The sequence below is a fragment of the Sphaerodactylus townsendi genome, linkage group LG03, assembly GCF_021028975.2.
Source record: "Sphaerodactylus townsendi isolate TG3544 linkage group LG03, MPM_Stown_v2.3, whole genome shotgun sequence".
NCBI classification, from domain to species: domain Eukaryota; kingdom Metazoa; phylum Chordata; class Lepidosauria; order Squamata; family Sphaerodactylidae; genus Sphaerodactylus; species Sphaerodactylus townsendi.
This window is the reverse complement of record NC_059427.1, coordinates 82,146,506-82,172,083: the sequence shown is the minus strand read 5'-3', so window position 1 is coordinate 82,172,083 and position 25,578 is coordinate 82,146,506. Positions and strand designations below refer to the sequence as shown.

General features: G+C 41.8%; 1 protein-coding gene across 4 annotated transcripts in view; it reads right to left on the bottom strand.

Moving 5' to 3' along the window:
* FLT4 (fms related receptor tyrosine kinase 4) overlaps window positions 1-25,578 on the bottom strand; it is a 119,237-nt gene that overhangs the window by 4,263 nt on the left and 89,396 nt on the right. For all 4 annotated transcript variants that reach the window (XM_048491091.1, XM_048491093.1, XM_048491094.1 and 1 more), the window contains 16 exons: window positions 24,594-24,740; window positions 23,020-23,151; window positions 22,616-22,722; window positions 21,936-22,071; window positions 21,226-21,330; window positions 15,836-15,949; window positions 14,193-14,281; window positions 12,266-12,425; window positions 10,055-10,149; window positions 8,444-8,566; window positions 7,308-7,419; window positions 6,637-6,736; window positions 6,090-6,195; window positions 2,956-3,095; window positions 1,733-1,853; window positions 484-569 (listed from right to left, as the gene is read on the bottom strand). In XM_048491091.1, coding sequence (XP_048347048.1) covers window positions 484-569; window positions 1,733-1,853; window positions 2,956-3,095; window positions 6,090-6,195; window positions 6,637-6,736; window positions 7,308-7,419; window positions 8,444-8,566; window positions 10,055-10,149; window positions 12,266-12,425; window positions 14,193-14,281; window positions 15,836-15,949; window positions 21,226-21,330; window positions 21,936-22,071; window positions 22,616-22,722; window positions 23,020-23,151; window positions 24,594-24,740 — 1,873 coding nt within the window. The remainder of the gene's footprint in view (window positions 1-483; window positions 570-1,732; window positions 1,854-2,955; window positions 3,096-6,089; window positions 6,196-6,636; window positions 6,737-7,307; window positions 7,420-8,443; window positions 8,567-10,054; window positions 10,150-12,265; window positions 12,426-14,192; window positions 14,282-15,835; window positions 15,950-21,225; window positions 21,331-21,935; window positions 22,072-22,615; window positions 22,723-23,019; window positions 23,152-24,593; window positions 24,741-25,578) is intronic.

Here is a 25,578-nt window from a genome sequence, read left to right as displayed (position 1 = left end):
TAGAAAATCTACCTATGCTGTAACAGACACACAATCACATTTCACATGGCACTTCTAACAGAAAAGAATCACATCATAAAAGTTTCACATTATTAAATGTTTGTATGTATTTGAATACTGGTGAAATACTATATTTCCAAAAACAATGAGAACTGTGCATTTGTTGCTCGAATGTCTGGAGAGGCCTTTCGTTTCCTGTCATATTTCATCACTGTGTAAGAAGCTTCCTCTTTTTGCTTCTTTGCAGGGATTCAAATGGCTCCACTCAAAAGCCATTAAGTTCAATCAACCCTTTTTGTTATAAATGTCTTCAGGAATGCTGCCGCCAGCAGCAGGTTACAGGAGGATGGATGTGCTTGCATTTCTGTGTTCACAGCACATTTACAAGAAGCTGCAGTGAGATTTGCTGCAGAGAACACCACAGGGTATTGTATGTTATCGTGAACTCTGAGACATGGATATAAGAATTAAACAATGAATTACCTGAATGCACCTTCTTTTCTATGTCTATTTTCTATTCTCTCAAATTCCTCAGATGCCAAGACCATGCCACTGTCTGTCTGATTGTCCTGCAAGGAAGCAGAAACAAGAACACTGTAAAGTGCCATCATTGCTGAGCGTGCATTCTCAGAATTTCTTACCACCCTGCTAAAGGCTGAACTAATAAACAAAATGCAAGGATTGCAGACTGGAAGAGGGGGGAACTTGCAAGGGAAAAATGAGGGGACAGGTTAGGTAATGAGCTCTTTTCCTGCCCACTGCTTCTGCCCTCTAATTCCTCCGGGCCATTTTAAATCTTTCCTCCTCCCTAAGATCTAAAGTTAGAAGAAAGAGCATTTGAAAGAAATCCACCAATTCTCCCTTACAACTGCCTTCTCAATTTCCTGCATTTCCATCACTTCGACTACTGCAGGATTGCTAATGTGGAACTCTGCCCTGTCAAGAGAAAAAATGCCTTAAGCCTTCATCAGGCACAAAAATGTATCACTGTAGAACCAATTTCACTTTGTGGATCTCAAGCTAAACAAATCTCTGCATTCACTCTCCATACAGAATGAGTGAAACTTGTTTTTAGTCCAGCAAAATGACAGAATTTTTCTCTTCTTCTTATAGCTTGAACTAGAGACAATTCCTGACTATTTATGGAAATACTCCCTTTGGATGGGTTTGGGGGAGAATCCATACCTTCCAGCAATCTCCTGTACCTTAACTTTGAGAATCAACCTTCTTCAGTCTGCTGCCCATACAGGCAGTTCACCATCATCTTGAGCCCCTGGTAACTGCTACTCCTGATAATCTCGTTCCACCAATCATGTTAAGAAAGTTTGCTGAATCCCAGCAGTTTTACAATGACAGACAGAAATAACAAGACTTTGGTTTCATCTTCTCAAGGCATTCAATAAAAGGAGTAGATGGGATTCAAGTGGCATGAACACCAGTCTGGAAAACTGAAACCATCAATTGATGGTTAGCCATGCCAGTCATACCTAGAGCAGCATCAGATCTTCTTTCCCTCTAAACTCAGATATTCCCTGAGGAGAGTTGTTGAAAGGATATCTTGTTTCCTAGCACAGAAACCACAATATATTGTTTATAGGCAAATGCAGTTGGAGCACACCCTTGCTTGATCATCTGGGCTGGTAATGAGTTTGAACAGCGGCAATAGACAAATAAATGTTGAATAGATGTTTTTAGTTTTCTTTCTGTGACTCCAAAGTCATGACCAACTTACCGGATGTGCTTTATACATGGTTTGTGTCATGGGAAATTCTTCAAAAGTCTTTATTCTAGACGGACATCTTATCTGATTCCCACCAGTCAAACAGCCAGGGAAAGACACACAGTTATAATATCTGGGTGAAGAAACAAAGTGAACACTAAATCAGAAGAGATTCCACTGGGACATATACTTCAAATAAGATAATCAGCACTTTGTGTTCTTTCTGTAAACAAATTTAGATAGGCTAGTTATGATATTACATTTTGCACCACAGAAACAGCACACTCCAAGCATTTGCTATTCCTCTCTTTAGGATGCATGTTGAGAGACTAGCTAACCACATATTAATGTATAACATTCTTCTGGTGCTTTAAAAAATTGAAGAGCAATCTTGGGAGGCTATTACTAGAAACAGAAGAGTAGGTAGGGGAAAGGGGCTTGAAGATTCAATTTTGAGGAAGAAATGGCTGTGGGACAGGATTTTTTAAAAATTAAATGTTTTTGGAGTATATACCACACATATTTTTACATTATGTCTAGGCTGGCCCTTAAACTTACAGAGTAGAGAACTTGTTGGAAAACAGAAACATGCAGTGGAAAGTAAGACTGATAACCATTTGTTGGGAATAAATTGGGCAATGAGAGCTTTTCTACCTGTGCTGTTTCCACAGCTCCTGTCATTTCAGGATTCCAGTCTGTAGGTGAACACTGTGCAGCCATTTCTTTTAATTCTTAGTGACTAGGGTACCAACCTTTTCCAGCCCAGGGAAATGTCTCTATCTTCCTAAAGGAGTTATGCCATGCATAAACCATAAGATGTTCAAAAATACAGCTAGACAACAGATCTTGCTGACTTGCTCCCATAAAACTCTGCGGGAAGAATTCCATGAAAAGTTGTGGATGAGGTTTTCCACAATGAAAGTGGTTGTGGTGGAAAATGTTGATGAGTTCCTCATAACCTAATGCAACTACAAATTTTGATAATGCCAGAAAAAGAAATGGTCCTTCTCAAAGACATTGGCTCATTCCGCACATGCAGAATAATGCACTTTCAAACTGCTTTCAGTGCTCTTTGAAGCTGTGTGAAATAGCAAAATCCACTTGCAAACAGTTGTGAAGGTGGTTTGAAAACGCATTATTTTGCACGCGCGGAAGGGGCCATTGTTAGGAAGTTGTCTCACTCTCTGTTAGGCTCTCTCTTCTGTCATGTTTTCCAGGAATCAGTAAGGACTTACCTTGCTGCTATACTGTGACAGTGCATTCTCAAATCAGATTCCTCTTCATCAGAGTTCTGTTGGATGGAAGAAGCCACCTGGGAGAAGCCATCATCTTCAGAACTCTGAGAGTCATTCAGGGGGATATAATCTTTCCCCTCCTGTATGCAGGAAGAAGGAAGGAAGGAGTTAATAAAATTTTAATATTTCCTCTTTCCTCCATACTGACAAAGACATGGCTACAGAATTTCTAGTGGGTAGTTGGGTATGGCGCTAAACAGACATAGAATAATTTCATGAAGAAAGCAATCTTTTTGGATCAGACAGTCAAACAGTGCCTAGTCTATCCATCTCCTGACAAGCAGAGAGAAATATGCAAAGAATGCCCTCTGCTGTTATTAAGTCCATTGAATTACTTGCAGGCTCCATGCAATCGAATACAGTGATGTCTGTATCATGTTCCAGAGTACAAGACAGACAAATTATAAGGATGTATGTTTTATTAGGGCCATTTCTGATTTCAAGTTCCAGAATATTCTTTCATAAACAGTATTACAGAGGTACTAAGAAAAAACAGTAAGTAAAGGGGAGTAATCTCCAAAGAGAGAGAGAAATCATCTATACTTGCATACACATACGGTTGCTTTCTTTAAGCACCGCAGAAGAATCTTACAGGGAGTGGACCTTACATATCTCTCATGTTCTACAGAATAAACACTGCTTCAGACTAATGTATTTATATGAAAAATTCCTGTCCTCCAAGAAGACTCTTAAAAACACACACAGATATATATTTCAGAAGATTAGAATCAGTTCTAAAAACTGTCCGATTCAAGATCCCCCCTTGTGTGCGGATCAGTTATAATTATAAATACAGATACTGAAAAATACTTGAAATTTGTTACCCAAAAAACATCATTACAAGACAGGCAACTGGCACATATTGACATCAAAGCTATCTTTACAGCACTTGTACCTCATTATTACCTCCTAAATTGTGAGGTTTCATGTTGCTTCTTTTTGTTGGGATTTGCAAGTGTCTGCCACAATTCAGATAGAAAGGGGTTAACCACATGCATTATAATTAGTTACTGAGGTCAGAGTTTTATGGCCAGTTCAACGGATTAAGCTATTGGTCAGTTAACCCCAGCATGTCTCACTCACTTCTCTACAAGATGCCATGTTTTTAAGATCACCATAAGAGGTGAATCTCTGCCTTGCTAGATAGGCACCATGTGGGATCACATAGTCCTAAGCAATGTAACATAGGCTCATTCCGCACATGCAGAATAATGCACTTTCAAACTGCTTTCAATGCTCTTTGAAGCTGTGCAGAATGGCAAAATCCACTTGCAAACAGTTGTGAAAGTGGTTTGAAAACGCATTATTTTGCATGTGCGGAAGGGACCATAGTTAGAGCTAGGATAGAAAGTTATTCTTTATTTTCTTCCATGTAAACCCTTCCTGTTAGCAAGTAAACTCTTTTATATAAAAACAGCAACTGTCTCGTGGTCTCTTATCCCACATTCTGCTAAATATTAAGTTTATAATCCAACACTTTTCCTTTCCAAGAAATCCACAGGTAAGAAGGCTTCAAGACAGATAGGCATGAAGAATGTCACACAATTTCTGAAGGCTCAGTTTTGGGTAATTAAAGTTCTCTTCATAGTTCCTTTACATTTGGATATAGCAGGAAGTAGCTAATTCATTTTGTACCAGGATACTACCAGAACCATATTTTGCTTGCACAGATAATCTGAATATCATTTTGTTGAATAGGAATTTCCCTGCAGGTCAGATTAGCAGCCAGTCAAGGGGAATTCTTGTCTATCCTGAAATATGTGCCTTGGCTGACTTGTATTAAGAATTTTGTGCTGTTTGAGTATATATTTTAGTATATTTTTGCAACACAATAATTTATATATATGGGCAAATATGTTAGGGAGATAGAGTTTTATCATACTCTATGACGCTACAGAATTGCTTAGACTGCAACTGGGGAAGTAAGATGTGGCGCTTCCAGATGTTGCCTCTGAGAGCAAACATGGGGTGGGGGGGTGGATAAATAGGTCTGTGATCTACCATATCTCTGTGCGGAAACCATATTTGGCCAGAATCAGTTACCACCCAAACATCTTTGATCACTTGGAACAAGAAGTGCCAAAGCAACTGCGCTGGGACATGAAACAGCCTTTGGAAGACATGACACGAACACTATGCATGGCACTCTCACTGTCATGCCTCTAGAGACACCCTCGCTATTTTCTTTATTTAAGCCTTAGTTCAGGGGTAGGGAACCTGCGGCTCTCCAGATGTTCAGGAACTACAATTCCCATCAGCCCCTACCAGCATGGCCAATTGGCCATGCTGACAGAGGCTGATGGGAATTGTAGTTCCTGAACATCTGGAGAGCCGCAGGTTCCCTACCCCTGCCTTAGTTATACCCTTAGATACAATGGGCTTAATTGTTTTTGTACAGTATTTTGTGGGAGGGAACCTTAATTAGCCCCTGTCCCTTTACGAAGCTCTCTATAGGCAAGAGCATTATAGTATCTCTTATTAGTTAGCAGTTCCTTTTTCAGTTTGTTTTAGTTTCAGGTGTCTGTGAAAGGCTGGAAACAGCAATATCTCAGACATTTAAGGTGTTAGAGATCCATAGAACTTGGAGCAAGCAAGTTTCAACAGGATTGCAGGAAAACAGAGTCCAGAAAGGACACCGTGGAAAACTCAGAAGAAGCAAGAAGCAGAGCAGAGTTTCTTGGAAGCAAGCAAGGAAGAATTGGTGCGTGCAAGCTCTTCAAATAATGTCCAATTGTTTCCAGCATCACAAGTATTCTTTATTAGTCAGACTTCATGGGAGGAGTCAGAGTCCTAAACTTTCAATATTATTAAACCCTTTTTTGAACTGTTATTCATTTGTCTATAGGTCTTACATTCTGTTCTGGCTGAGTGCAAGGCACCTGATATTAGTTTGCATGGGGAACAGTGTCAAGATTACATGAAGGAATGTGTTCCAATATGATCATCCACCTATGTTCAATTGTACCAGCATAAATTACAGGCCCTGTATGTCTCAGCAATTCAGTGAAGAAACAACTCTTCAGATTCTGCTCGCTCTGCTAGTTTCTGCACTGAGATTATGAAAGGAAACTTACATGCTGGACATTCTCCTGAAGAAGGTCCCCAAGAATCTCCACCAAATCAGAGAATGTTGGTCTCTCCTTGGGATCACCATACCAGCAGCTTAGCATTATACGGTAACTGTACGGGAAAATAATTTAGCTATTTCACAGTGTTTTTATGGTTTGGGTTTGCTTACCTTGTACCTATTACGTATACTCCAACCTTTTTTACTATATTTTACTACTATTTTACTATATATACTCTAATCTTTTTACTATATTAAATCAGTACGCATTTTAAAAACCCTGGAACAACAAAAATTTAAGCTTTTGCTGAGCACTAAAATCACCATCATCCTATAGCTGTTGATCAAAAACAGAGCTCTAATACAAAGGCAAAAACTACTATGAAGTGAAAGCTCACCCTTAAGTTGGACATTGTACTTGGACACATGAAGTATTATAGAAACAGGGGAAAACATCTGGACTATATGATCATCTTCAGAGATCAGGGGTTTCTTGTGGATCTATATTTTGATGCCATTTTCCCCAGCCGACTATGTTTTCAACTTTGACTCACATTTCTGCAGTGGCATATTCTGGAGCTCTCATCCTGGTACCATCTTTCAGTCTCTGGCAAAATTCTTCATTGATTTGAACTCCAGGGTATGGAGAGGCACCTGAGGAGATCAACCCACAGACTGTCAGGCAATGGTGTGACACAATGTGGGAGCAGAAGAGAAGAATGCCTCGATCTACCCTTTTACATTGAATACCGTGGAGCAGTTCATGGAGGTATTAATATTTTTGAGACTGAATGTTGGGAAAGGATCAGAGTCATAAGGACCGAAATCCAAGATGGCATTCAGTAGCTATTCACCATTAAGCCTTTGACTTTAGAACTGGTGGCATACACACTCAGAAAAGGCCTTTTTTCAGTATAAAAAATACCTGTAGGAGTTTTATCATCAAGATTAAAAACAAGATGATGTCATTTCATCCATATATATTAATTTGAACATTTTGAAAGAAGAGTGGGAATAACTGTGAGGAGTGACTGAAGAGGTGACAAGTAGGTAGATTGTTTTGAGATGAGTATTGGCGTTTTAAAACAGGAAAGATAAGGGTGGTAGCAAAAGAAGCAGAAGTGATCTGCCTTCAGCATCGTGTGACAGACACACAGGTGGGCATTGTGAGCATTCCAATCCTGACTTAATGGGTCAGGAGACAGTTCAACTATTCAGAACTCACCTAGAGAGAAGATTTCCCACAGGAGAACTCCAAATGACCAGACATCACTCTGTGTGGTATAGACTTTGTCAAAGATGCTTTCTGGAGCCATCCACTTTAGTGGAAGACGGGCCTGCAGAGATACAATAAATGTGCATGACTATTTTATTTCAGATTGAAGTAACAGCAACAAAAGGAGAACAATCACAGAAAATATTTAGGAACACTATAAGAAGATGTAGTCTGGTATTATTTACTTATCTGAATGGAAAGGCTTTATTAACTCTCCAGCTCAAAATGGTTATCAAAACAGGTAAAATATTTTCATGATAAACAGGAGGCTGAAATTTGCATTTCCTTTATCACATCCTGATTACTAAATAAGTCATAAAATGGCATATACTATGCTGTGAGTATGACCTACAGGATAGATTTTAAAAAAACATCTTGTTCATGACCTTGGCTTGCCCTGTGTTGACTGCTGATTCTGAAGAAGTTAAAAAGATTTTGATTCACTTGTGGATGTCCATAAAATAGCAAAATCTAAAACATTTTTTCAGGTGACAGAAGGATGATTATTACTGTGGGTGACAGATAAAATCTGCTAGCCATATACCATGACAATTCTACGGACTATTGCTTAATTCTTATACTGGACAGTATGTATCTCCAATGATGTTACCAGTGCCAGTGAACTACATAATATAAAGCTTCTTAATCAATGTATTCTTCTGCTAAATTTCTTTGTATATCAATTGAAAAATGCCTCTCCCCCGGTTTTGTAAAATTCACTGGTCACAAGCAAATAAATGTCAGGGCCTGCTGATTTACAATCACTCTATCTAATACTGAAGTGGCTGGAGCTTGTTTGGATGATAAAAGATGCAAAACCAGGCCATTCCTAGACAAGACACAGAGAACGCCACAGGAATGGCTTTGCAAATTCATAAAAAGAGGCAAAAGCCATTAAACCAGACTGATAAGTATAACAAATGTTGCTGATGGGGCAGAATGTTGATAATACGGGAGAAGAAATTCGGGGGGGGGGGGGGGGGAGGAATCAGGAAGAAGAACTGAGTCCGTTCAAGCCCCTGAGAGCTTGGAAAATCCTGGAAGGAAAGATTTCTGCTGTCCCATATCTGTGATCCAGAACTCACACTGCCTTTTCTGACATAATCAGGATCCTTGTAGATGTCCCGGGCCAGACCAAAGTCACAAATCTTGACCACATTGTTCTCTGACAGTAAGATGTTACGAGCTGCCAAGTCTCTGTGGATGCACTGAGGAAAACAAGAAAAATAAAATAAAAAGAGCCCCGGAAATTGGTTTTGACATCGGAAGGACTGGCAGACGTCAGAGACAATGAATGTGTAGAAGTCTCTCCAGGCCTTTTACCTTAAGGAAGTAGTTAAAGCAAGACACTGATACTTTGAAGCTCTTCAGTACTTATTTCCTTTGGAGTACATAACCAGCTCTCCAATTACCCGTGTCCTTTTGAACAAAAAGAACTCCCACGTCTTTGCTTTAGAATGCTCCTCTTGGGTTCTAGTGCCTGCCTAGTTCTGTTAGGTAAGCACTAGGACTCACATAGAGCTTTCTAAAACAAAGATGGTTCAACATGTGGCAGAGGAAGTTACAGTTCTACTTAGTTCTCTTTGTTGAAAAGGGCATAGTAGATCAGGGCAAGCATAAACTCCTTTTGGAGAGTGAGTAAATTGCTAGGGCCGTTTCCGCACGGCCGTAAGGGCGCCTCCACGCTGGCAGGAATTCCGCCGGCGTGGAGGCGGAGGCCGTTCGCATGCAGGCATGCGGACGGCCTCTGGAGAGGCCGGCAGACGGCAGGCGGCTCCGCATGGAGCTGCCTCTTCCCCCCTTCCCTTTCCCATGTACCTCTCGTGTCGCCATCCTGCTGGCCTCCTCAGCCCCGCCCACGCTGCCCTCCGACCTCCAGGGGTTGGAGGACAGCGAGGGAGGGACTTAGGAGGCCAGCAGGACGGCGACACGAGAGGTACATGGGAAAGGGAAGGGGAAACAGCGTGTTCCCGGCGGCGCGGTTCGCACCGCGCCACCGGGAAGACGCTTTCCCCTCAACAACAACCCTTTAAAGGGTTGTTGTTTAGGGCGGCCTGACGCCGCCCTGGGGGAGGGGGAGCGCAGTCAGGTCAGCGCTGCTGCATTGCAGCAGTGCTGCCTGTGCGAACGGCGGCCTGGGGGCGGCGTTTTTACAGCCCCCAGGCCGTTGTTTTTGGCCCGTGCGGAAAGGGCCTAGGTGTGTCTGATCAGAAGTCCTTGTAATGGGCCAGTGAGAATGCAAGATTGAGGTAACTATTGTTAGCCCCAGAGTCTGCCACCAAATATTATAGTAGCATGGTCAGGAACCAATTAAGGAACAAAAGTACATAAGACTAAATGGTCTATTCCTCAGAGGAGAACAGTAAGAAAGTCATCTCCTCAAGAAGGACCTGTCCTGAGACCTGTGCAATTTAACATTAATAAATCATCTTGAGTTGGGGTGAGGTAACTCAATCTGCAGATGACATTAGATTATTCCAAGCGGGCTATGTATAGCTTCAAATGGACTTCTCTAAAAATGAGCAACAAAATGGCAAATTAGATGCAATATACACAAATGCAACATGCAGATAGTGGGGCAAAATATTCTAACTTCACATATACATGCCTGTGTTATGAAGTAATTGAGTTATAAATGTCCAGTAAAAATCTCTAAACAGAAAAGGTATGACAGAATAAATATATGGAATGTTTACCTTTCTGGATGCCAGAAACTCCATACCACGGGCCACTTGGAAGCTGTAGCAGATCAGGTCTTCCATGGTCAGAGGGCTTTGCCACAAATCATCCACTGTACAAAAGTGAAAAAAATAGTTATATTTTGGAAGTTAGTGGCAGAAAAAAAGGTACTTGCCTTAGGCTACAGAGATTATCCTAGGGAAATCTGATTTGCTAGCATCAGTGCTAGTCTAGGATGCAAAAGTATGGAGAAACTCAGAAGATAAACTAAAATCAATGATGGCGTCAGCCCACAATTTTAACAGGTCTAAATTTTATTTAACTCAATAGAACTTGAGCACATGTACCTGTATGACACAGTGCCAACATTAGAACTATTATTGTTTATCATTTGTGTTGCTGTAGGCATTAAATGATTTCACATCTGATCAAATCTCTCTGCAATAGATGTCTCCACATAAATGGCAAGGTAGCACTTGACCCCAGATGTGCCAAGAATTTCTAATCTAATTGTGAGAGACAAGAGCTGTATACAGAAAACTGATTTGAGACCTATAGAAAGTTAAGAGGTGAAATCTCATTATTATTATTAAGGAATCAAGAATGGACTAAACATGTCACTCTTAGGTATGTCTGTTTCTGTTTTCTGATGAACTTAATTACATTCCAGTACAGCCTAAACCAACATACAGCCTAACTCAAGTGTTAACTAGTTGTTACTACAGGAGATATATGAAAAAAAACCCTCCCACTGTTTTTAAGTCTGCTTTTAAATCTGCAAACAGGAGTAACATGAGGATTTTGAAATGGGTTTGTGACATGTGGGGAATAATCCTCTGCCACCATCACAATTTCCCCCCCCCCCCCCCCACCCGCCACACACCATGGACTACTATTTGCCTCACAAGAAAACCATGCAAGTTCCACATGGGCACCTAGATAAGAAACATGCATTTTAGTCCTTTAAGCAAATAGCAGCCCTGGCGAAGAGGCTGAGATGACAAAAACGCAGCAGCGGAAATAACTGCCCCTTCCCCATCCACAACATGACCTTGAGCAGAATGCCCTGGTTGCCATCACTATTTGAAGTTTTAAAAGCAGCAGGAAATCCATTAATGAATCCTCTGTTATCTCTTAAGCTCTGAGCCATTTCAGAATGTTGGCTTTAACAGGTCTGATGGAATTATTTCTGTACATTTATTAATGAATATTGAGAACATGCATGTTATGCAATGTTTGTAACTCATTTGTTTTTCACTGTACAGACTAGGTAATAGTAATCACTAATTTTGTATAGTTCTTTTGAAGTCCTCTCATTGTAAATCCATTGTATAAGATCAATCCACTTTTGCAAACATGATTATCATGCATAAATGAATTGCTGTATGGTTTTCAATACAGAGAAAACATTTGTGCTCATGCAGGAGGTACTCGGGGTATGATGGTATGACAAAAAAAGGATTGCCACTTCCAACTGTTCCCATATATTCTAGTCCATATATTATGATTTAGCAAGATCACCAAGTGCTGACTTTGTTCTTTTGAATCAACACAATGCCAGTTGTACTTCCCTTCCCTAGTACTGTAAGTATTGCTGGGGGCTTTTTTTTTGGTGTTGTTACTGCTGACATGGTGACCCTGAGTGGTTTTCAAGGCAAACAACGTTCAGAGGTGGTTTGCCATTGCCTCCCTCCATGTCTTGGTATTCCTTTGTAGTCTCCCATTCAAATACTAGCCAGGGCGAACTTGCTTAGATTCTGAGATCTGACAAGATCAGGCTAGCCTGGGCTATTCAGTTCAGCGCTGCTGTTGTTTTGTAGTATTTTAACCATTATTATTGACTGATGATGCTGATGACCTATATTTATTGTATTCTTTTTGTTTCCTTGAGGTTTATTTATTGAGTAATTAAAATATTTATATCTCACCCTTCCACTTGGCTCAGGTGCTTCTCCCCTTTTTGGATGGAAATTATGCTTGGGCCCACATAGTCTCACACTTTCCTTTGCCTTTTGCATCCAGAACCAGGATGACAGTAAACAGAATTCATCCAGTAGCTGACCTAACCCTCAATTACTCTTGGGGGATCATGAGAATAAAGATTAAGAACTCTTGCAAAGTTCAGCCACCCTGCTCATAGAAATGTTAAGGTTTCTGTTAACATTCAGTATGATGCTTTCCTGACATAAAAGGTTAGATAGCCATAGATAGTGCCTGAATCTCTTTACCTTCTTGTATGAGAGGAGGTGGTAGTGATGTTGGCTGGCTCTTATTCATCAAAAGTCTATTAAGAATTGCACTGTCGCTGGTACCAGAACGGCTCCTTCTGTCAGCTCTGACAGCTTCCACAATGGATCGAACCTGGATGCGCAATCTGGGAGATTTGTCCTAGGAATCACACCAGACCATAAAAGTTTCTGTGAGAAAAATTAGCTTCTACAGTCATGTAAACACTGTGAATACTTCCCCCTCAGATCAGGTGAAATGGTCCAGAACCTCTAACCTTTGGCTAACTTAATGAATTCAGGGACTAACTAAACATGAAGGTGGCAGACTTATATCTTAGGATGAAGATGCATTGCAGTTATAAAGGAGGAATTTTTAAAATGGAAGAGCAGCAGCAGGAGAGGAATATGAAACTCTTCCTCAGCTCATTTTTTTTCTTGAACCACCCCTCCTCTCCAGATATTTTCCTCTGGACGAGGCACTGAGACTGCAAGGAAGGCCAGAGGGAAAGATGCAGTTCAGGGGAAGTGGTTTGGAGGCAAAAGTGGAGAGCAAAGGATTCAGTATTTGTCTTCCTATTAATGCTACACCCTCATGTAAAATTATGACAGCTATATAATATGACCCACTCCTAAGCTACAGATTGTGCCCTGTACTTCTATATAAGCCCCTTATGTTTGTTCAGTTGATCAAATGATACTGTACAGAGCAAACCTAACTTTTACATACGTGACCAGGGGCATAATGAGGGTGGGGCAAGCAAGGGCTCTTCCCCCAGGTGCCAGCTGCCTGGGGACATGTGGGCTGCCACCAAAAACTGCTGTAATTCTCTTTAATTTATTGCCAGGCAAGCAGCTGGGAAGAGACTGGGAGCTGGAACAAGAGAAGCGGGGTCCTCCCTAGCCTTGATCCCACCCCAGTTTCCTCCCAGCCACCTACCTGAAATGAAGTTAAAAAGAATTAAACTTAAAGCAACCTTTGGGCTTGTTCTTCTTGTGACTGGGGGCAACTGCATAGCTATAATCGGGACATCCGAGGTCCAACACCCCGGGCGTCCTCATCGCCCTCCACACTTCTGACTCACCCACCACACTTCTGGCTGCTCCACACAGCCCGGGCTCCAGCCTCTGAGGCATGCCGGGCAGGAGGCTGGGTGCAGCAGCAAGCTAGGCTGCCATTGAGGGGCTTAGAGGAGGTCTGCAAAATTTGCCTTGCCTCCTACTTCCCCCTCTGTTGTTCTTTCCCTGACTTAAAGAGTCCCTCGCTCCCTCGCCTGGCTTCTCCTTGCCTCAAGGAAAGAGAAAGGATGTTTTTAAACCAGGAGGTTTGAGAAAAGAGGGGAGAAGCAACGGAAGAAGAAAATGGGAAGAAGAAAAAAAGTTGAGATAAGCAAGAAGCAAAAAAGTTGAGATAAGCGAGATTAGTTGGGAAAAGGTTGCCTGTTTATGGGGAAGGGGCCTTCCAAAACCTCTCTAGAATCAACCATGATATTAAGGCACTAGTCCTTGATGTGTACTTCGCTACGTGCTGGCCTTCTCTTGATGCCAGGGCAGGGCTTAAAACTCATCCCTGCTGAATAGACAGTTGATTTGGTATGGCAAGATCCCCTGACTGTTTCTTACTCCCTTTTATACAGCGAGAATAGGACAAGACCCCTTATACTACCCTTTCACCAGAGGTAATCCCTACAGGGTGGCACATCATTAGTACCACTATCATACTGTGTAATAATGGCGGGGGGGGGGGGAGGGCGTGGAGAAATATTGGCACCATATTCTGTAGATATGCCTTTGCATGTGGCATTTTTTAAAATCATATTCTCTGGTCTAATCCATACCAAATCTACAGTGAACATATTACTCATCTGTCTAGCCTTTCTAATTATAATGACATAAAATAATAATTCAATTTAATCATTCAATCACATACCCTGTAAGGACTGAATCCTTCTCGTTTGGTTCTCAGATAATTCGAGAGGTTTCCATATTTACAGAATTCAACAATTACCATCAGGGGTCCTGAGAAAGAGAAGCTAAGAAGTAACTTGTTCTACACACAGAAATAAGTGAAGTGTCACATTGCTTTGATACATGTATTTTGCCTTTATTTATATTCTACTCTTCTCTCCAATGGGGATGATTTTTCCTTCCTCCATTTTCTCACAATAACAACAACCCTGGGCTGACCCAAGAACTTTTGATGTCCCAGGGGGAGAAAAACTTTATCATCCTCCCATGCTCCAGGGAAGTGACTGTGAATCTTCCCTCCTCAGTTCCAAGATGCAGTAAGAAATTATTGTGACCACCCCCTTAGCACCTTACCCACCCCCCGCACACACACACACTGTGGCAGAAATTTGTGCCCACCAGGGAAGCCATTTACCTCCTGGTGGTGGGAGATGTCTTTACTCCAGTTCCTATTGCCCACCACTAATCAGGTGGCCATCAGAAGAGGGAAAAATCAGCATCAGCACAACAGCATCACACCACTTTCAGGGAAAACCTGGAATTGATGTCACTTCACTCTATGAAGTTCCACAAACTCTGTCCCCTTCCGCACACGCAAAATAATGCGTTTTCAAACCACTTTCACAACTGTTTGCAAGTGGATTTTGCCATTCCGCACAGCTTCAAAGAGCACTGAAAGCAGTTTGAAAGTGCATTATTCTGCATGTGTGGAATGAGCCTCTGTGACAAAACCTGGGTTTTCTCAAGAAGTGATATAATATTACACTGACAGGGCCCGTCATGTCCACAGAAGGCTGGACCTGAACCAACCAGTTGAAATTAAATCAGAAGAGTTTTCGGCTAAATATCAGGAAGAACTTCTTGAAAGAGTGACTCCTCAATGGAACAGGCTTCCTTGAGAGGTGATAGGCTCTCCTTTGGAGGTTTTTAAGCAGAGGCTGGATAGTGATCTGACAGCAATGCTGATTCTGTGTATTTAAGCAGGTCATGAGACAGGAAGGGATGACTCAGTGGTTGGCTTTCATGGCCCTTTTGTACATGCCCAGGATAATGCCAATAGCCACTTTGGGATCAGGAAGGAATTTTCATCCAGGCCAGACTGGCCAGGGATCCTGGAGGGGGGGTTTTTTTGGCCTTCCTCTCTGCATAGAGCAGGGGTAACTGGAGGACTTGAGTGGGAGGTAGTTGGACTAGATGACCCTTGAGACCTCTTCCAGTTGCATGCTTCTATATCCCCATCACCAACTAGTGCCTGTCCTCCTTGCAACCAGCATCATGACAAGATGCTGATGGGAGGCAGGAAATCACTGCCCATCCTCCTTACTACCTGGTGAGGAAAGACAGTAGGAAGAAGAGAGAGGGCAGCCCAACCTGTATCCCACCCGGCCATCCAATGGACAGGAGGAACTGAAAGAGCAGGCTCCCAGTAGCCACTCACTCAGTCTAGGAAGCTCCTCTCAAAATCACTGCTTGCTGTAGCAGACTCCAACACTGTAAGAGGTTGAGGTGTGTCAGGGTAGGTTGGTGCCCCCCCCCCCCTGCTGTCCTAGTAATTGCCTAGAACTTCCTGGTGAATGGTCCAGCCCAGCAGACAAGAAGATTTACCATTAGGTTTGGTGCAGGCACCCAACAGGTTAACTACATTGAGGTGGTTTCCTATGTGGATGAGGATCTTCAGTTCTGACATGAGTGCCTTGTGCTCACTTGCAGTAGCTCCTTCTGCAAACATGAAAACAACATTACCATTATCTCTTAATTTCAACTTCTGCCCTATTATCAATTTAAATTACTTTTGTTTCTTAATATTAGGCACAAAACACACACACACACACACACACACACACACACACACACACACACACACACACACACACACACACACACACACATATAAACACAATCATTACCTTGCCTCCAAAGTCTGCATGACCATTTTAAGTGAAGCAAATTACTCTTTAACAGAAGCAAACTATAAAATGCCATGGTCAGAAAACCAATCCCTCCCCTTTTAACATCCATCATGAAGAGTTCTGGAGAACTCAAAAGCTTATACTTTTTTTGTGAAATTCTGTTGGAATGAATAAAAGCTAATTATTACATGAGTTTTGTTATTAAATTTTTCTTGGTCCAACATGGCTACTTGGAATTTTGTTTGCTCACTGAGAGTTTAATATACTCGACAATAATTGTTTAAAATAACTAATCCTTCCCTTATAAACTCCTGATGTCCTCATATATTAGAAAGTTGTAAAAAAAATTACATCAAAAGCCAGCCCAGTTATTCGCTAGCTCCATTTGCCTCCTAGCCACCAATTTTCCTCAGGAGGACATTCCACAATCATGGTGCCAGCACTGATAACCAGAGTGTAATGGCAGCCTCATAAAAAGAGACTCTTCATTTCATTTCATTTCATTTTATATTGGTTTTTTTAAGAGGGAAAAAACACAGAGCTGACAATGTCTCCAGGCAATAAGCGTATTATTTGTTTACACTGTCTATCATGCCAGCAGAGGACAGTCTTTGTTCTTCAAACATTTTCTTCTAAAAATACTGTACAATATAGCTGTAATCATACATTCCTTGATCCTTCTGGGAGTGTTGCTGCATTATTTGCTCATTTTTGTTGCAAGAAAGTGTATGTGTGTGTGTGGGTGGGGGGAGCAGCTTATCCCTCACAAACAAATGTAACTGGAGTCTGCAAGGACGCCTTGTGCCCTCCAATAAAGGACTGTGAGGGGTAAATATACATGAGCCCATGTAATTGGGGGAATTCAATTCAGTCTCTGACTGTGCAGAAACCAAGCAGATGGGGAAGTGAGATTGTATCTGTCCACCTTAGTTGTAGATGTGTCTCCTTTGCATTTAGATGTATAAAAGCTTAAATTATGACAATCATTTGTTTTAAAGTTAGAGGAACTCTTGAAAGCTATATTCCAATGTAATAGCAATTTCCAGGGGCCCTGGAGATTGAACGTGAGTACCCAATGAACTCCACACAGAATTTCACTTGAATAGTTCCTTGGCTGTTTGGAATTCTGACCATGTGAGGGCCACCTTGTCTACCACCTCTGAAAGGTAGGCCACCTTGGCTTTGTTGGAGCTTAGCTCTTTCAGGATCAAAGAAGACACGATTCTGGCTTCTGTTTACAAGCTCTTTACTTCCCATCAGGAAGTTAACATCACTCCTGCTATATTGATCCCATGCTCAACACATTATACCTTTTTTGTCCTGTCCACCAACCTGTACAATTTGTCCTGTACTACCTGTCCTGTCCTGTACTACCTGTCCACCAACCATCTTGGCATTCTCCCCTGCCTCCCTTTTATCCTCTTCGGCAGGGTCCCTCACCTCTGGGAGCTCCTGTTCCAGCCTACTAGTCTGTTGAGACTTCCCTGTCTAGGAATGTCCCTGGTTTTCCTGGTCCTCCTTCCTTGATTGCATCCTGGTTTGGGCTGTGCCTCCTCTGCTCTTTCCCATGGAGCTGCAGGGGGCTGTTCTGGCTGCTCAGACCTTTCTTCCAGTTCTCTGCAGTTTCTCCTGGCCTCCTGGAGGTGCCTGCTCTTGCTGGTAAGTCTGAGGGTGGGGCTGCTGGTTGGTGTGTGTGTGTGTGGTCCTGTGGACCCTGGGCGGGCATCTGTGACAGGGAGGCGGGTAGAGTGGACTGTTGGAAGGGAGGAGGGTAGACGGAGGGAGCCCAGGACAGACCCAAAAATATTTCAGGAAGGTCAGACTTTCAAAAGGTTTGAATGTTACTAATTCTTACTAAAACATATGGGTCAGAGCTTTCTACTGGATTTCATACCCACAAGTTAATTTTGATGAACTGCATGCTAAATGCTCAAAGGGATCATAGAACAGATGCTGTGCAAAGGAAGTCTTAACTGGGGAATCTGAGTCGTTACCAGCAGCTTCCTTTTTTTCTAGCAGTTCTGCTGTTGCTCTGCTAGAGTATTGCTGCCTGAAGGTGGATCACTTCTTGTGTGAGGCCCCTCTATAATGATACACATCACACCATTGCTGGGGTAATAAATAAATTTTATTGAGCAGAAGCGTGAGGCTAAGCATGCGTCTGGATCTGGTCATGCGGGTACATGCTACAGCTCAGCAGGGCGGGTGCCCGTTCCTGAGCTTCGATCTACTCTGCCGTGCAGCCGCTCCTGGCCAGAGATGTTCCCCCTTTCGGCCCAGTCCGACAGGGTGGTCGCCCCTTGTCGCTGTTGCCGTTCCCAAGGGGAAGGTGCGGCTCCCTAGCCCCCTTCCCCTTGCCCTTCCAGATCAATACCCCTGCGCCAAACCGCCGCAAACTAGGCTATGACATAACAGCATGCATTAACATATAAAAGTAGGGTGAGGTGGGTGGGCAAATCGTCGGCCGGCAAGCACATGGCCTGAACAAAGGAGGGCAAGTCCCTTTAAAGCCTCAGCACGCTCCTCCTTTCATCCGGTGACGCTGCCCCTTCCCATGGTGGCTCCCTTTCCAGTTCCGCCCTTGCCTGGGCAGTGCCAGCTGGGCTCGTTCCACCCCCACCCTGATCAGCAACTCCGCCTCGTGGTTATTCACATGCGCCTTTTATTCATGTTTGTTTTCTTATTATCATTAACAACTCTGGTGTGGCTAAACTTTTCTCTCCTACAACCTGTCCTTGGGAGTTGTAATATTTTGTTATTTCCTTACAGTTTTGTGATTAGTAACAGTAGCACTTTATTGCATTTATATTTTAAAGCAAATCTGGATTTGAAGGCACAATCTTTAATAAACTTCACTCAAATTGGCATTTGCTTCTATGCAAACTGTCTAACATTTGAGGAATCTCTGCCCAAGGCCTGGCACAGAAGCTATTAGTGCTGTGTTGCCAAGGGTGCTTGTACGTTCCCCAAGCATTGAAGTGGAATCGTGCAAGGGGTCTAATGAAGTGGTATATTACAAAGGATGGAATTTTAATTTTTTTATTTATTTAAGCCATCAAGTCACAGCCTGCTGATGGCGACCCTGTGGGGTTTTCAAAGGAAGATACATTGAGAGGTGGTTGGCCATTGCCTACCTCTGTTAGCAGCCTGGGTGGTGTCCCAGCCAAGTACTGACTCTGCTCAGCTTCTGAGATCAGACCAGATCAGGCTAGTCTAGGCTATCCAGGTAAGGTTAGGGCACAAAAAGGGTTAGGAAAAGGGTCAGCAATGATCCTTTAAGTCACAATGGCAAGGCTTCGACAACCCACTTTTAGGATTCAACTTCTGCTTTAAAGCAATGTTTCAAATAGCCAACACCTCTGAAATAACCAGGGAAATTTTTTCTATCCTATTTAGTAGACTTCAGACACCAAATTATGAAGATTAAAAGACTGAGTTTTAAAGATATTTTTATTGGCAACATTTGCTTTTTTTCATCTGTCTGTCTGTCTGTCTGTCTGTCTGTCTGTCTGTCTGTCTGTCTGTCTGTCTGTCTATTATACCGCCCAGCCCCAAAGGGCTCTGGGTGGTGTACAACATATAAAATTCTATAATATAAAACCCAGTGAGGATGGATGGGTATTAATTTAAAGATCCTGAAACTATTCCATAAAATAAGACCGTTCCTGGCCATGAGCGTTCCAGTTTGGCAATCACAGCTGACAATATTAAATTTGGTTATTATGGACAAAACAGACGAGCTTTATCTAATTTTACCTCCTTATAAAGTTAAAATCATTCCCCTTTTCTTGGCATTACCTTGCTTCACTGCCAGGGCAGGTATTGGTATTACCCATGTTGCAGAAGGCCCAGTGTACTAATCAGAGATGTTGGCCCAACTCCATTTCCTTATTAGAAGTGTCTTGTGAAAGCAGAGATGACAAAGACTCTCCTCAATATCCCTCTTCTCAGGAAAAAGGAGAGGACTCCAGAGACTCCCACAGCATGTCAAGGGCTTATGATAAGATTTTTCATTTTTTGCTAATGGGAAGGCAGTGGAGAGTAGCTTCTTGTGGAAGAAGGTTGTGCTCCTCTCCTGCTAGGTGCCTCTTTCAACCCTACAGGACTGTGTGATGTCACGGGGGCCTCTATGTTGATTGTTTCTAGGGTTGCCAACCTCCAGGTGGTGTCTGGAGATCTCTTGGGAGTACAGCTAATTTCCAGGCAACAGAGAGTAGTTCACCTGAAGAAAATGGCTTCTTTAGAGGATAGACTGCATGGTATTATACCACACTGAAGTCCCTCCCCTCCTCAAACCCTCCTCAGGCTCCACCCCTAAAATCTCTAGGTATTTTCCAACCCATAGCTCGCAATCCTATCAGTTTCCCAACCCAAAGGGTGCCTGCAAGTTACATCTTAGTAAATTATCATCTTAAACATCTATTATGGAGCAGAAGGTGAGCCCTTGCTTTTATTATGAGCTTGCTGTTCCCTCTGATTCTGGTGCTGCCTGTCTGCCTTGATGTTCCTGGATTGGATCCTGTCTTGCATATTGTCTGGATCTGATCTTTTTAGCTATAATGAGTCAGCTCTATTTAGTTTATTTTAATAAACACTGTCAAAATATTGCCCCAGTTGAAATAGCATAGTACTTATTTTAATCAGTTCATTAATTAACATAATCAGGTACAAGTTGATTAGACAGCTATGTTACTTAAAACATTTTTAGTTGAAGGCTATGAAGCATTCAAAAGGAAGATGATCACTTTTCTCTTCAATGAAGGGGAATCAGTCTCAGAATTCCTGCTAGTGCAAGCACAGGTGGGCATTCAAGAAACGATAAGGCAGGGGTGTCCAACTCTGGTGCCCCAGATGTTCATGGACAACGATTCCCATCAGCCCCTGCCAGAATGGCCATGCTGGCAGGGCCTGATGGGAATCATAGTCCATGAACATCTGGGGCACCAGAGTTGGACACCCCTGCGATAAGGGATTTACATAAATCATGGAAAAGTTGTCTTCCAGGGAAAATATTTAACCAGACAGATATTTCCAGAGAGACAACTCATATTCTGGTTTTTACCAGAATCCATTTATCTTGCCTACCTTTGAGCATTTTAACTGCCACAGTCTCACAGCTGTTACTCTTATTAATTCCAAATGCAGAGGCTTCCATCACTTTCCCAAAGGCTCCATGGCCTAGGACTTTGCCTGAAAAACAAGAGACAAGGAACAGGTTAAAAGCAGAGTTGGGATGAAAAAAGAGGATCTCATTTTGTGTATGTATTCAAAGATCCTATAAATCAGTAACTGTGAATGGGACCCAAACAAAACAGGAAACCAAGTCAAAAAGAAGAAAAGGTGTGAAAAGGGAAGAGGAAAGAATGGAGTTTTCACCATCTCCAGGTGGCTGCCTTTTCAGTGAAAGGGCAGGGGAGGAAATTAAACAGACCCAGTGGCAACAAAGCAGAGGAAGGAAATAGCTAGCTGAAGAGAGGTGCCATTTGTTGCCCTTGAGTGCGTGGGAGAAGTAAGGGCAACTCTACAGAGTAGAATGACTCATCATTGGTCTACCCAGTGTTTGCCTTTCTGTCTTTTACATACAGTGTTGACTCTATGGCTGCTGCAAATAGGTCATGCATGAGAACAGACTGTTGCATATGATGATAGATGATTTCATGAGAGACCAACACTGGATTCTGAGATTTTTCATTAAAAGGTGTATTTTGTAATGGATATCAATGGTCAGAAATGGCATCACATTTATGTGACAAAAAATAATAATAATGCACCCATTCAACACTGTAGCATCTTACCTAGCCGGAGTCGTTCCCGAGGAAACTCCCATTTGCTAGAATCATAAGGTAGGTATTCACATTGCTCCTCCAAGGGAACTTCACCTGGATCCATTATGATGGAAAGGTAGCCAGTCTTGATGTCAGCATGAGCAGGCTGCAGGGAAAAAAAAGAGAACTGGGTAGGCTTCTGTCATTTTGCAACAAGCATGTATTACTGCGCTCTTTTCTTCAGGTTCTTCAACTGTACACCGGAGGCAAAGTGGATGGTTTGGCCTATCAACATCAATAATGTTATGTCTCATCCCAGCAGAAATGTGTATGCCTCTGAAAGAAAACATTTAATTCTTCCAGTTCTCTCCATTAGCTTCAGTACAAGGAATTTCAGACATCAGAAAGTTAATCCATTGGCTGTGAAACATGCTGGTTTGAGACAGGGGGAACATTATAGGGACAAAATATCTGTCTAGGTTCTTTTGGTTTTCCTTCCACAGCAATGTATTAAGTGCAAATTGTTGGGGTCACTTTAGGTTCCAATTGTAAACAGCTATTTCTCTTCCTCAAGGAGGAAACTCAAGACATAAAAGGGGGAAATACTGAGGCGGTAGTATGACTGTCTGGTGGGATTATCTCTTGTTCACGACTCTGCCTGTGGATTACCAAATGAGAATTAGTCAGAACAGGTGAAACATGACACTTACTCGCTTAATGTTGCAGAAGATCAGGATTAGGAGAATCCAGAAGAAGATGGCAATGACACCAGTCCCAATTAAGATAACAATCTCCACATTGGTCCTGTCATCTGAGCCTATAAAAACAATAGCAGAAATGGCAGTAGAATAGAATTTAAAACACAGCTATAGCAATACAAATAATATGTTGAATGAAAAAAAACCAGATGGTGAGTAAGAAGAAATGCTGATGAGAATATGCTAGGTTTCTTTTAGGATGGGTCAAGAATAGGATAGTTTGATTTTTGCAGTTTAAGTAAAGATGATGAACTTGATCTCTTAAGCATCTTAAAGGACTTCTTTTCCTTTCTACTTCCTTTCTTTCAAAAAATATTTGCCTCTACAGGCATAGAAACTGAAGTTAGCAATAGTACCTTCCACAGAGACACTGGCAGAAGAGTTCACACAACCCTTGGCATTGCAGACACTACATAAGTAGAGGCCGGCGTCCTCTTCTCTTACCCTCTGGATACTGAGCCTCTGATTGGAATCTGCCAGGTCAATCCCTGAAATATACATAAAATATTTTGAGGTGTGAACTAATGGAATCTGGGAATGGCTTACATTAAGGTAACCTCCAAAGAACAGAAGCCTGAGCCAATAGCTGAACATTATGTCCAAAGTGATTTCAGTTTCTTTAACATCAGCTTGCTTTTGGACAAATAATAGCAATTTTTTTTGTTTCCACTGTATGAATAAAATCCAAAATCTGGGCAGTTAATTGTTGAAGACTTGATAGCTGGGGGAAGTCTGAGTAGTTTCCCAACTGTATCAGGGATACACGATAATTCCATAGGGTTTTTTCTCAGTTTGATAAGACATAAATACAATGGATGAATGTAGATTGTAAATTCATGGCATCAGTCTTCTTGCCACTATTTTTCCTTTACAGCAAAAATGTATTCTGAGATATATTCCAACATGTTCTGCCTTGTCAGTGCAGATCACTAGAATCAAAGGAGCCACTATTCATGTTTATGAGGACTGCGTGTACTCTCAGAAATATTCCTGAAGTTTTAAACTTTACAGATGATGAAACAAACTTTTATCTGAAAAATGCCTGTCTTATAGCAATGAAAACTACAATGGTGAAAACTACCCATCCAAACCCCTACTCTGCATCTCAAGCTACATGTGGGGGTTCCTTTACAAGCATACAATGGATCCTTTGAATTGTTGTCCATACTTTAAGCATGCATGTTTATTTGGGGGTTGCAAGGGAGGTATAAGCTTTAAAACAAATGACAGGAATAAAATCTAGGTTGCCTGAGCTTTGGGAACATATTCACAATGTTTACACTGCATTTCTCTGATGGATTTGTTTCTGTTGACGAACTACAAAAAGAGGTTATGTGATTTACACTACATTGGATACATGTGTGCATGCACAACTGCAGCAAAGTAGAATATATGGAAGGTCTTCAGCATTAATTAAATTATATATCTATCCCACCCTCCTTCAAGAAGCTCAGGCTCATTCCGCACATGCAGAACAATGCACTTTCAAACTGCTTTCAGTGCTCTTTAAAGCTGTGTGGAATAGCAAAATCCACTTGCAAACAGTTGTGAAAGTGGTTTGAAAACGCATTATTTTGCGTGTGCGGAAGGGGCCTCAGGGTATAGTCCATATGGCTTCTTTTTATTTTATCTCACCTTAACATCATGAGATCAGTATAGCTGACAGAGACAATGACTGTGCTAAAGATTCCCAAAAACTTCATGGGGGTCTGATTTGAACCCAGAACTTCTGTAAACTGCATTATACTGGCAGGACTAATTTTGGTATGGAACTTGGAGCATGCACAGCTGAATGTATCCTTGCTTGAGCTTAAATCCCAGTCATTTAAACTTTCAGAGCTCCATACCCACAGCCTTGCCAGTTATTGTGAACAGTAGAAAAATGCATATCTTGTTCTTCCCACACATGGAGCTCTTCAGTCATCCATACCTGACACCTCTGCTACAAGCTTCTCATCCTTATACCAATTGATGTTTGGAATGTGTGTGCCGTCAACTCTGCAGCGCATCTCTATGGAATCACTCACGTTTACCAAGATGTCTGTCAGGTTCTGCTTCAACTTTGGGATTTCCAATGCTAACATAGTAGCAATGAAATAAAAAAGCCAGTCAACAATATAGCGACTTTAAGAGTAAAGCATGAAAACTATACACATGTAGATAACTTTGACCATACAGTACATGGCTTTAAAGTACATCTACAGACATCACAGAAAATTAACCTAAGCAAAAAGGCTCAGAGAAACGATGCAATTTTTTTCTTTCAAAATGCATAAAACTTTCACAGCTCTGAAATAGTGAGGCTAGAGGCAGAGTAAATGTTGCACTTCTCAGAGACTTGTGTGTGTGACAAAAAGATGCACTGTTAGGATTCCATAAGCAATCATTAACTAAACTGAGGTCTCGGTTTACAAACTGAATGCTAGTGAAGCTTGGATCTAGTAATGTGGAAGTGAAAACATAAAAAGTGGAACAAAACAGCCCAGTTCTACTTACTCAGGAGCTTGTGGAACAACATTCAGTGTTTTACTCCTTATATATTATAGTGCCCTGAAATTAGTGGCAAAAGATCTTGCCCAAGTGGAGAAACAATACATTTAATTTGGTGCAAGAAGTTCTCACTGTCGTCTTGCTTCCGCAAGAGCTCTAGCACAAATGGAAATTTTGCAATGGATCTAAATTTATATTTTGAAATGCGTAACTATGGTTAAGGAATTTGAGGTGGGCTGAAGATAGTGAGCTGGGTACTTCCTCCTCTCACTGCTTCTTTCTAGAGAATATCTCTCTACCATCTAGAGATGGATGGTACATCACAACAACCAAGTGGCAATTTTGTTGTATCACTTTATCTGTTCGACCTGGAGCGTTTAGCATATAATATTTATCTTTATGCAGGGAAAAGCTTTACAATAGAC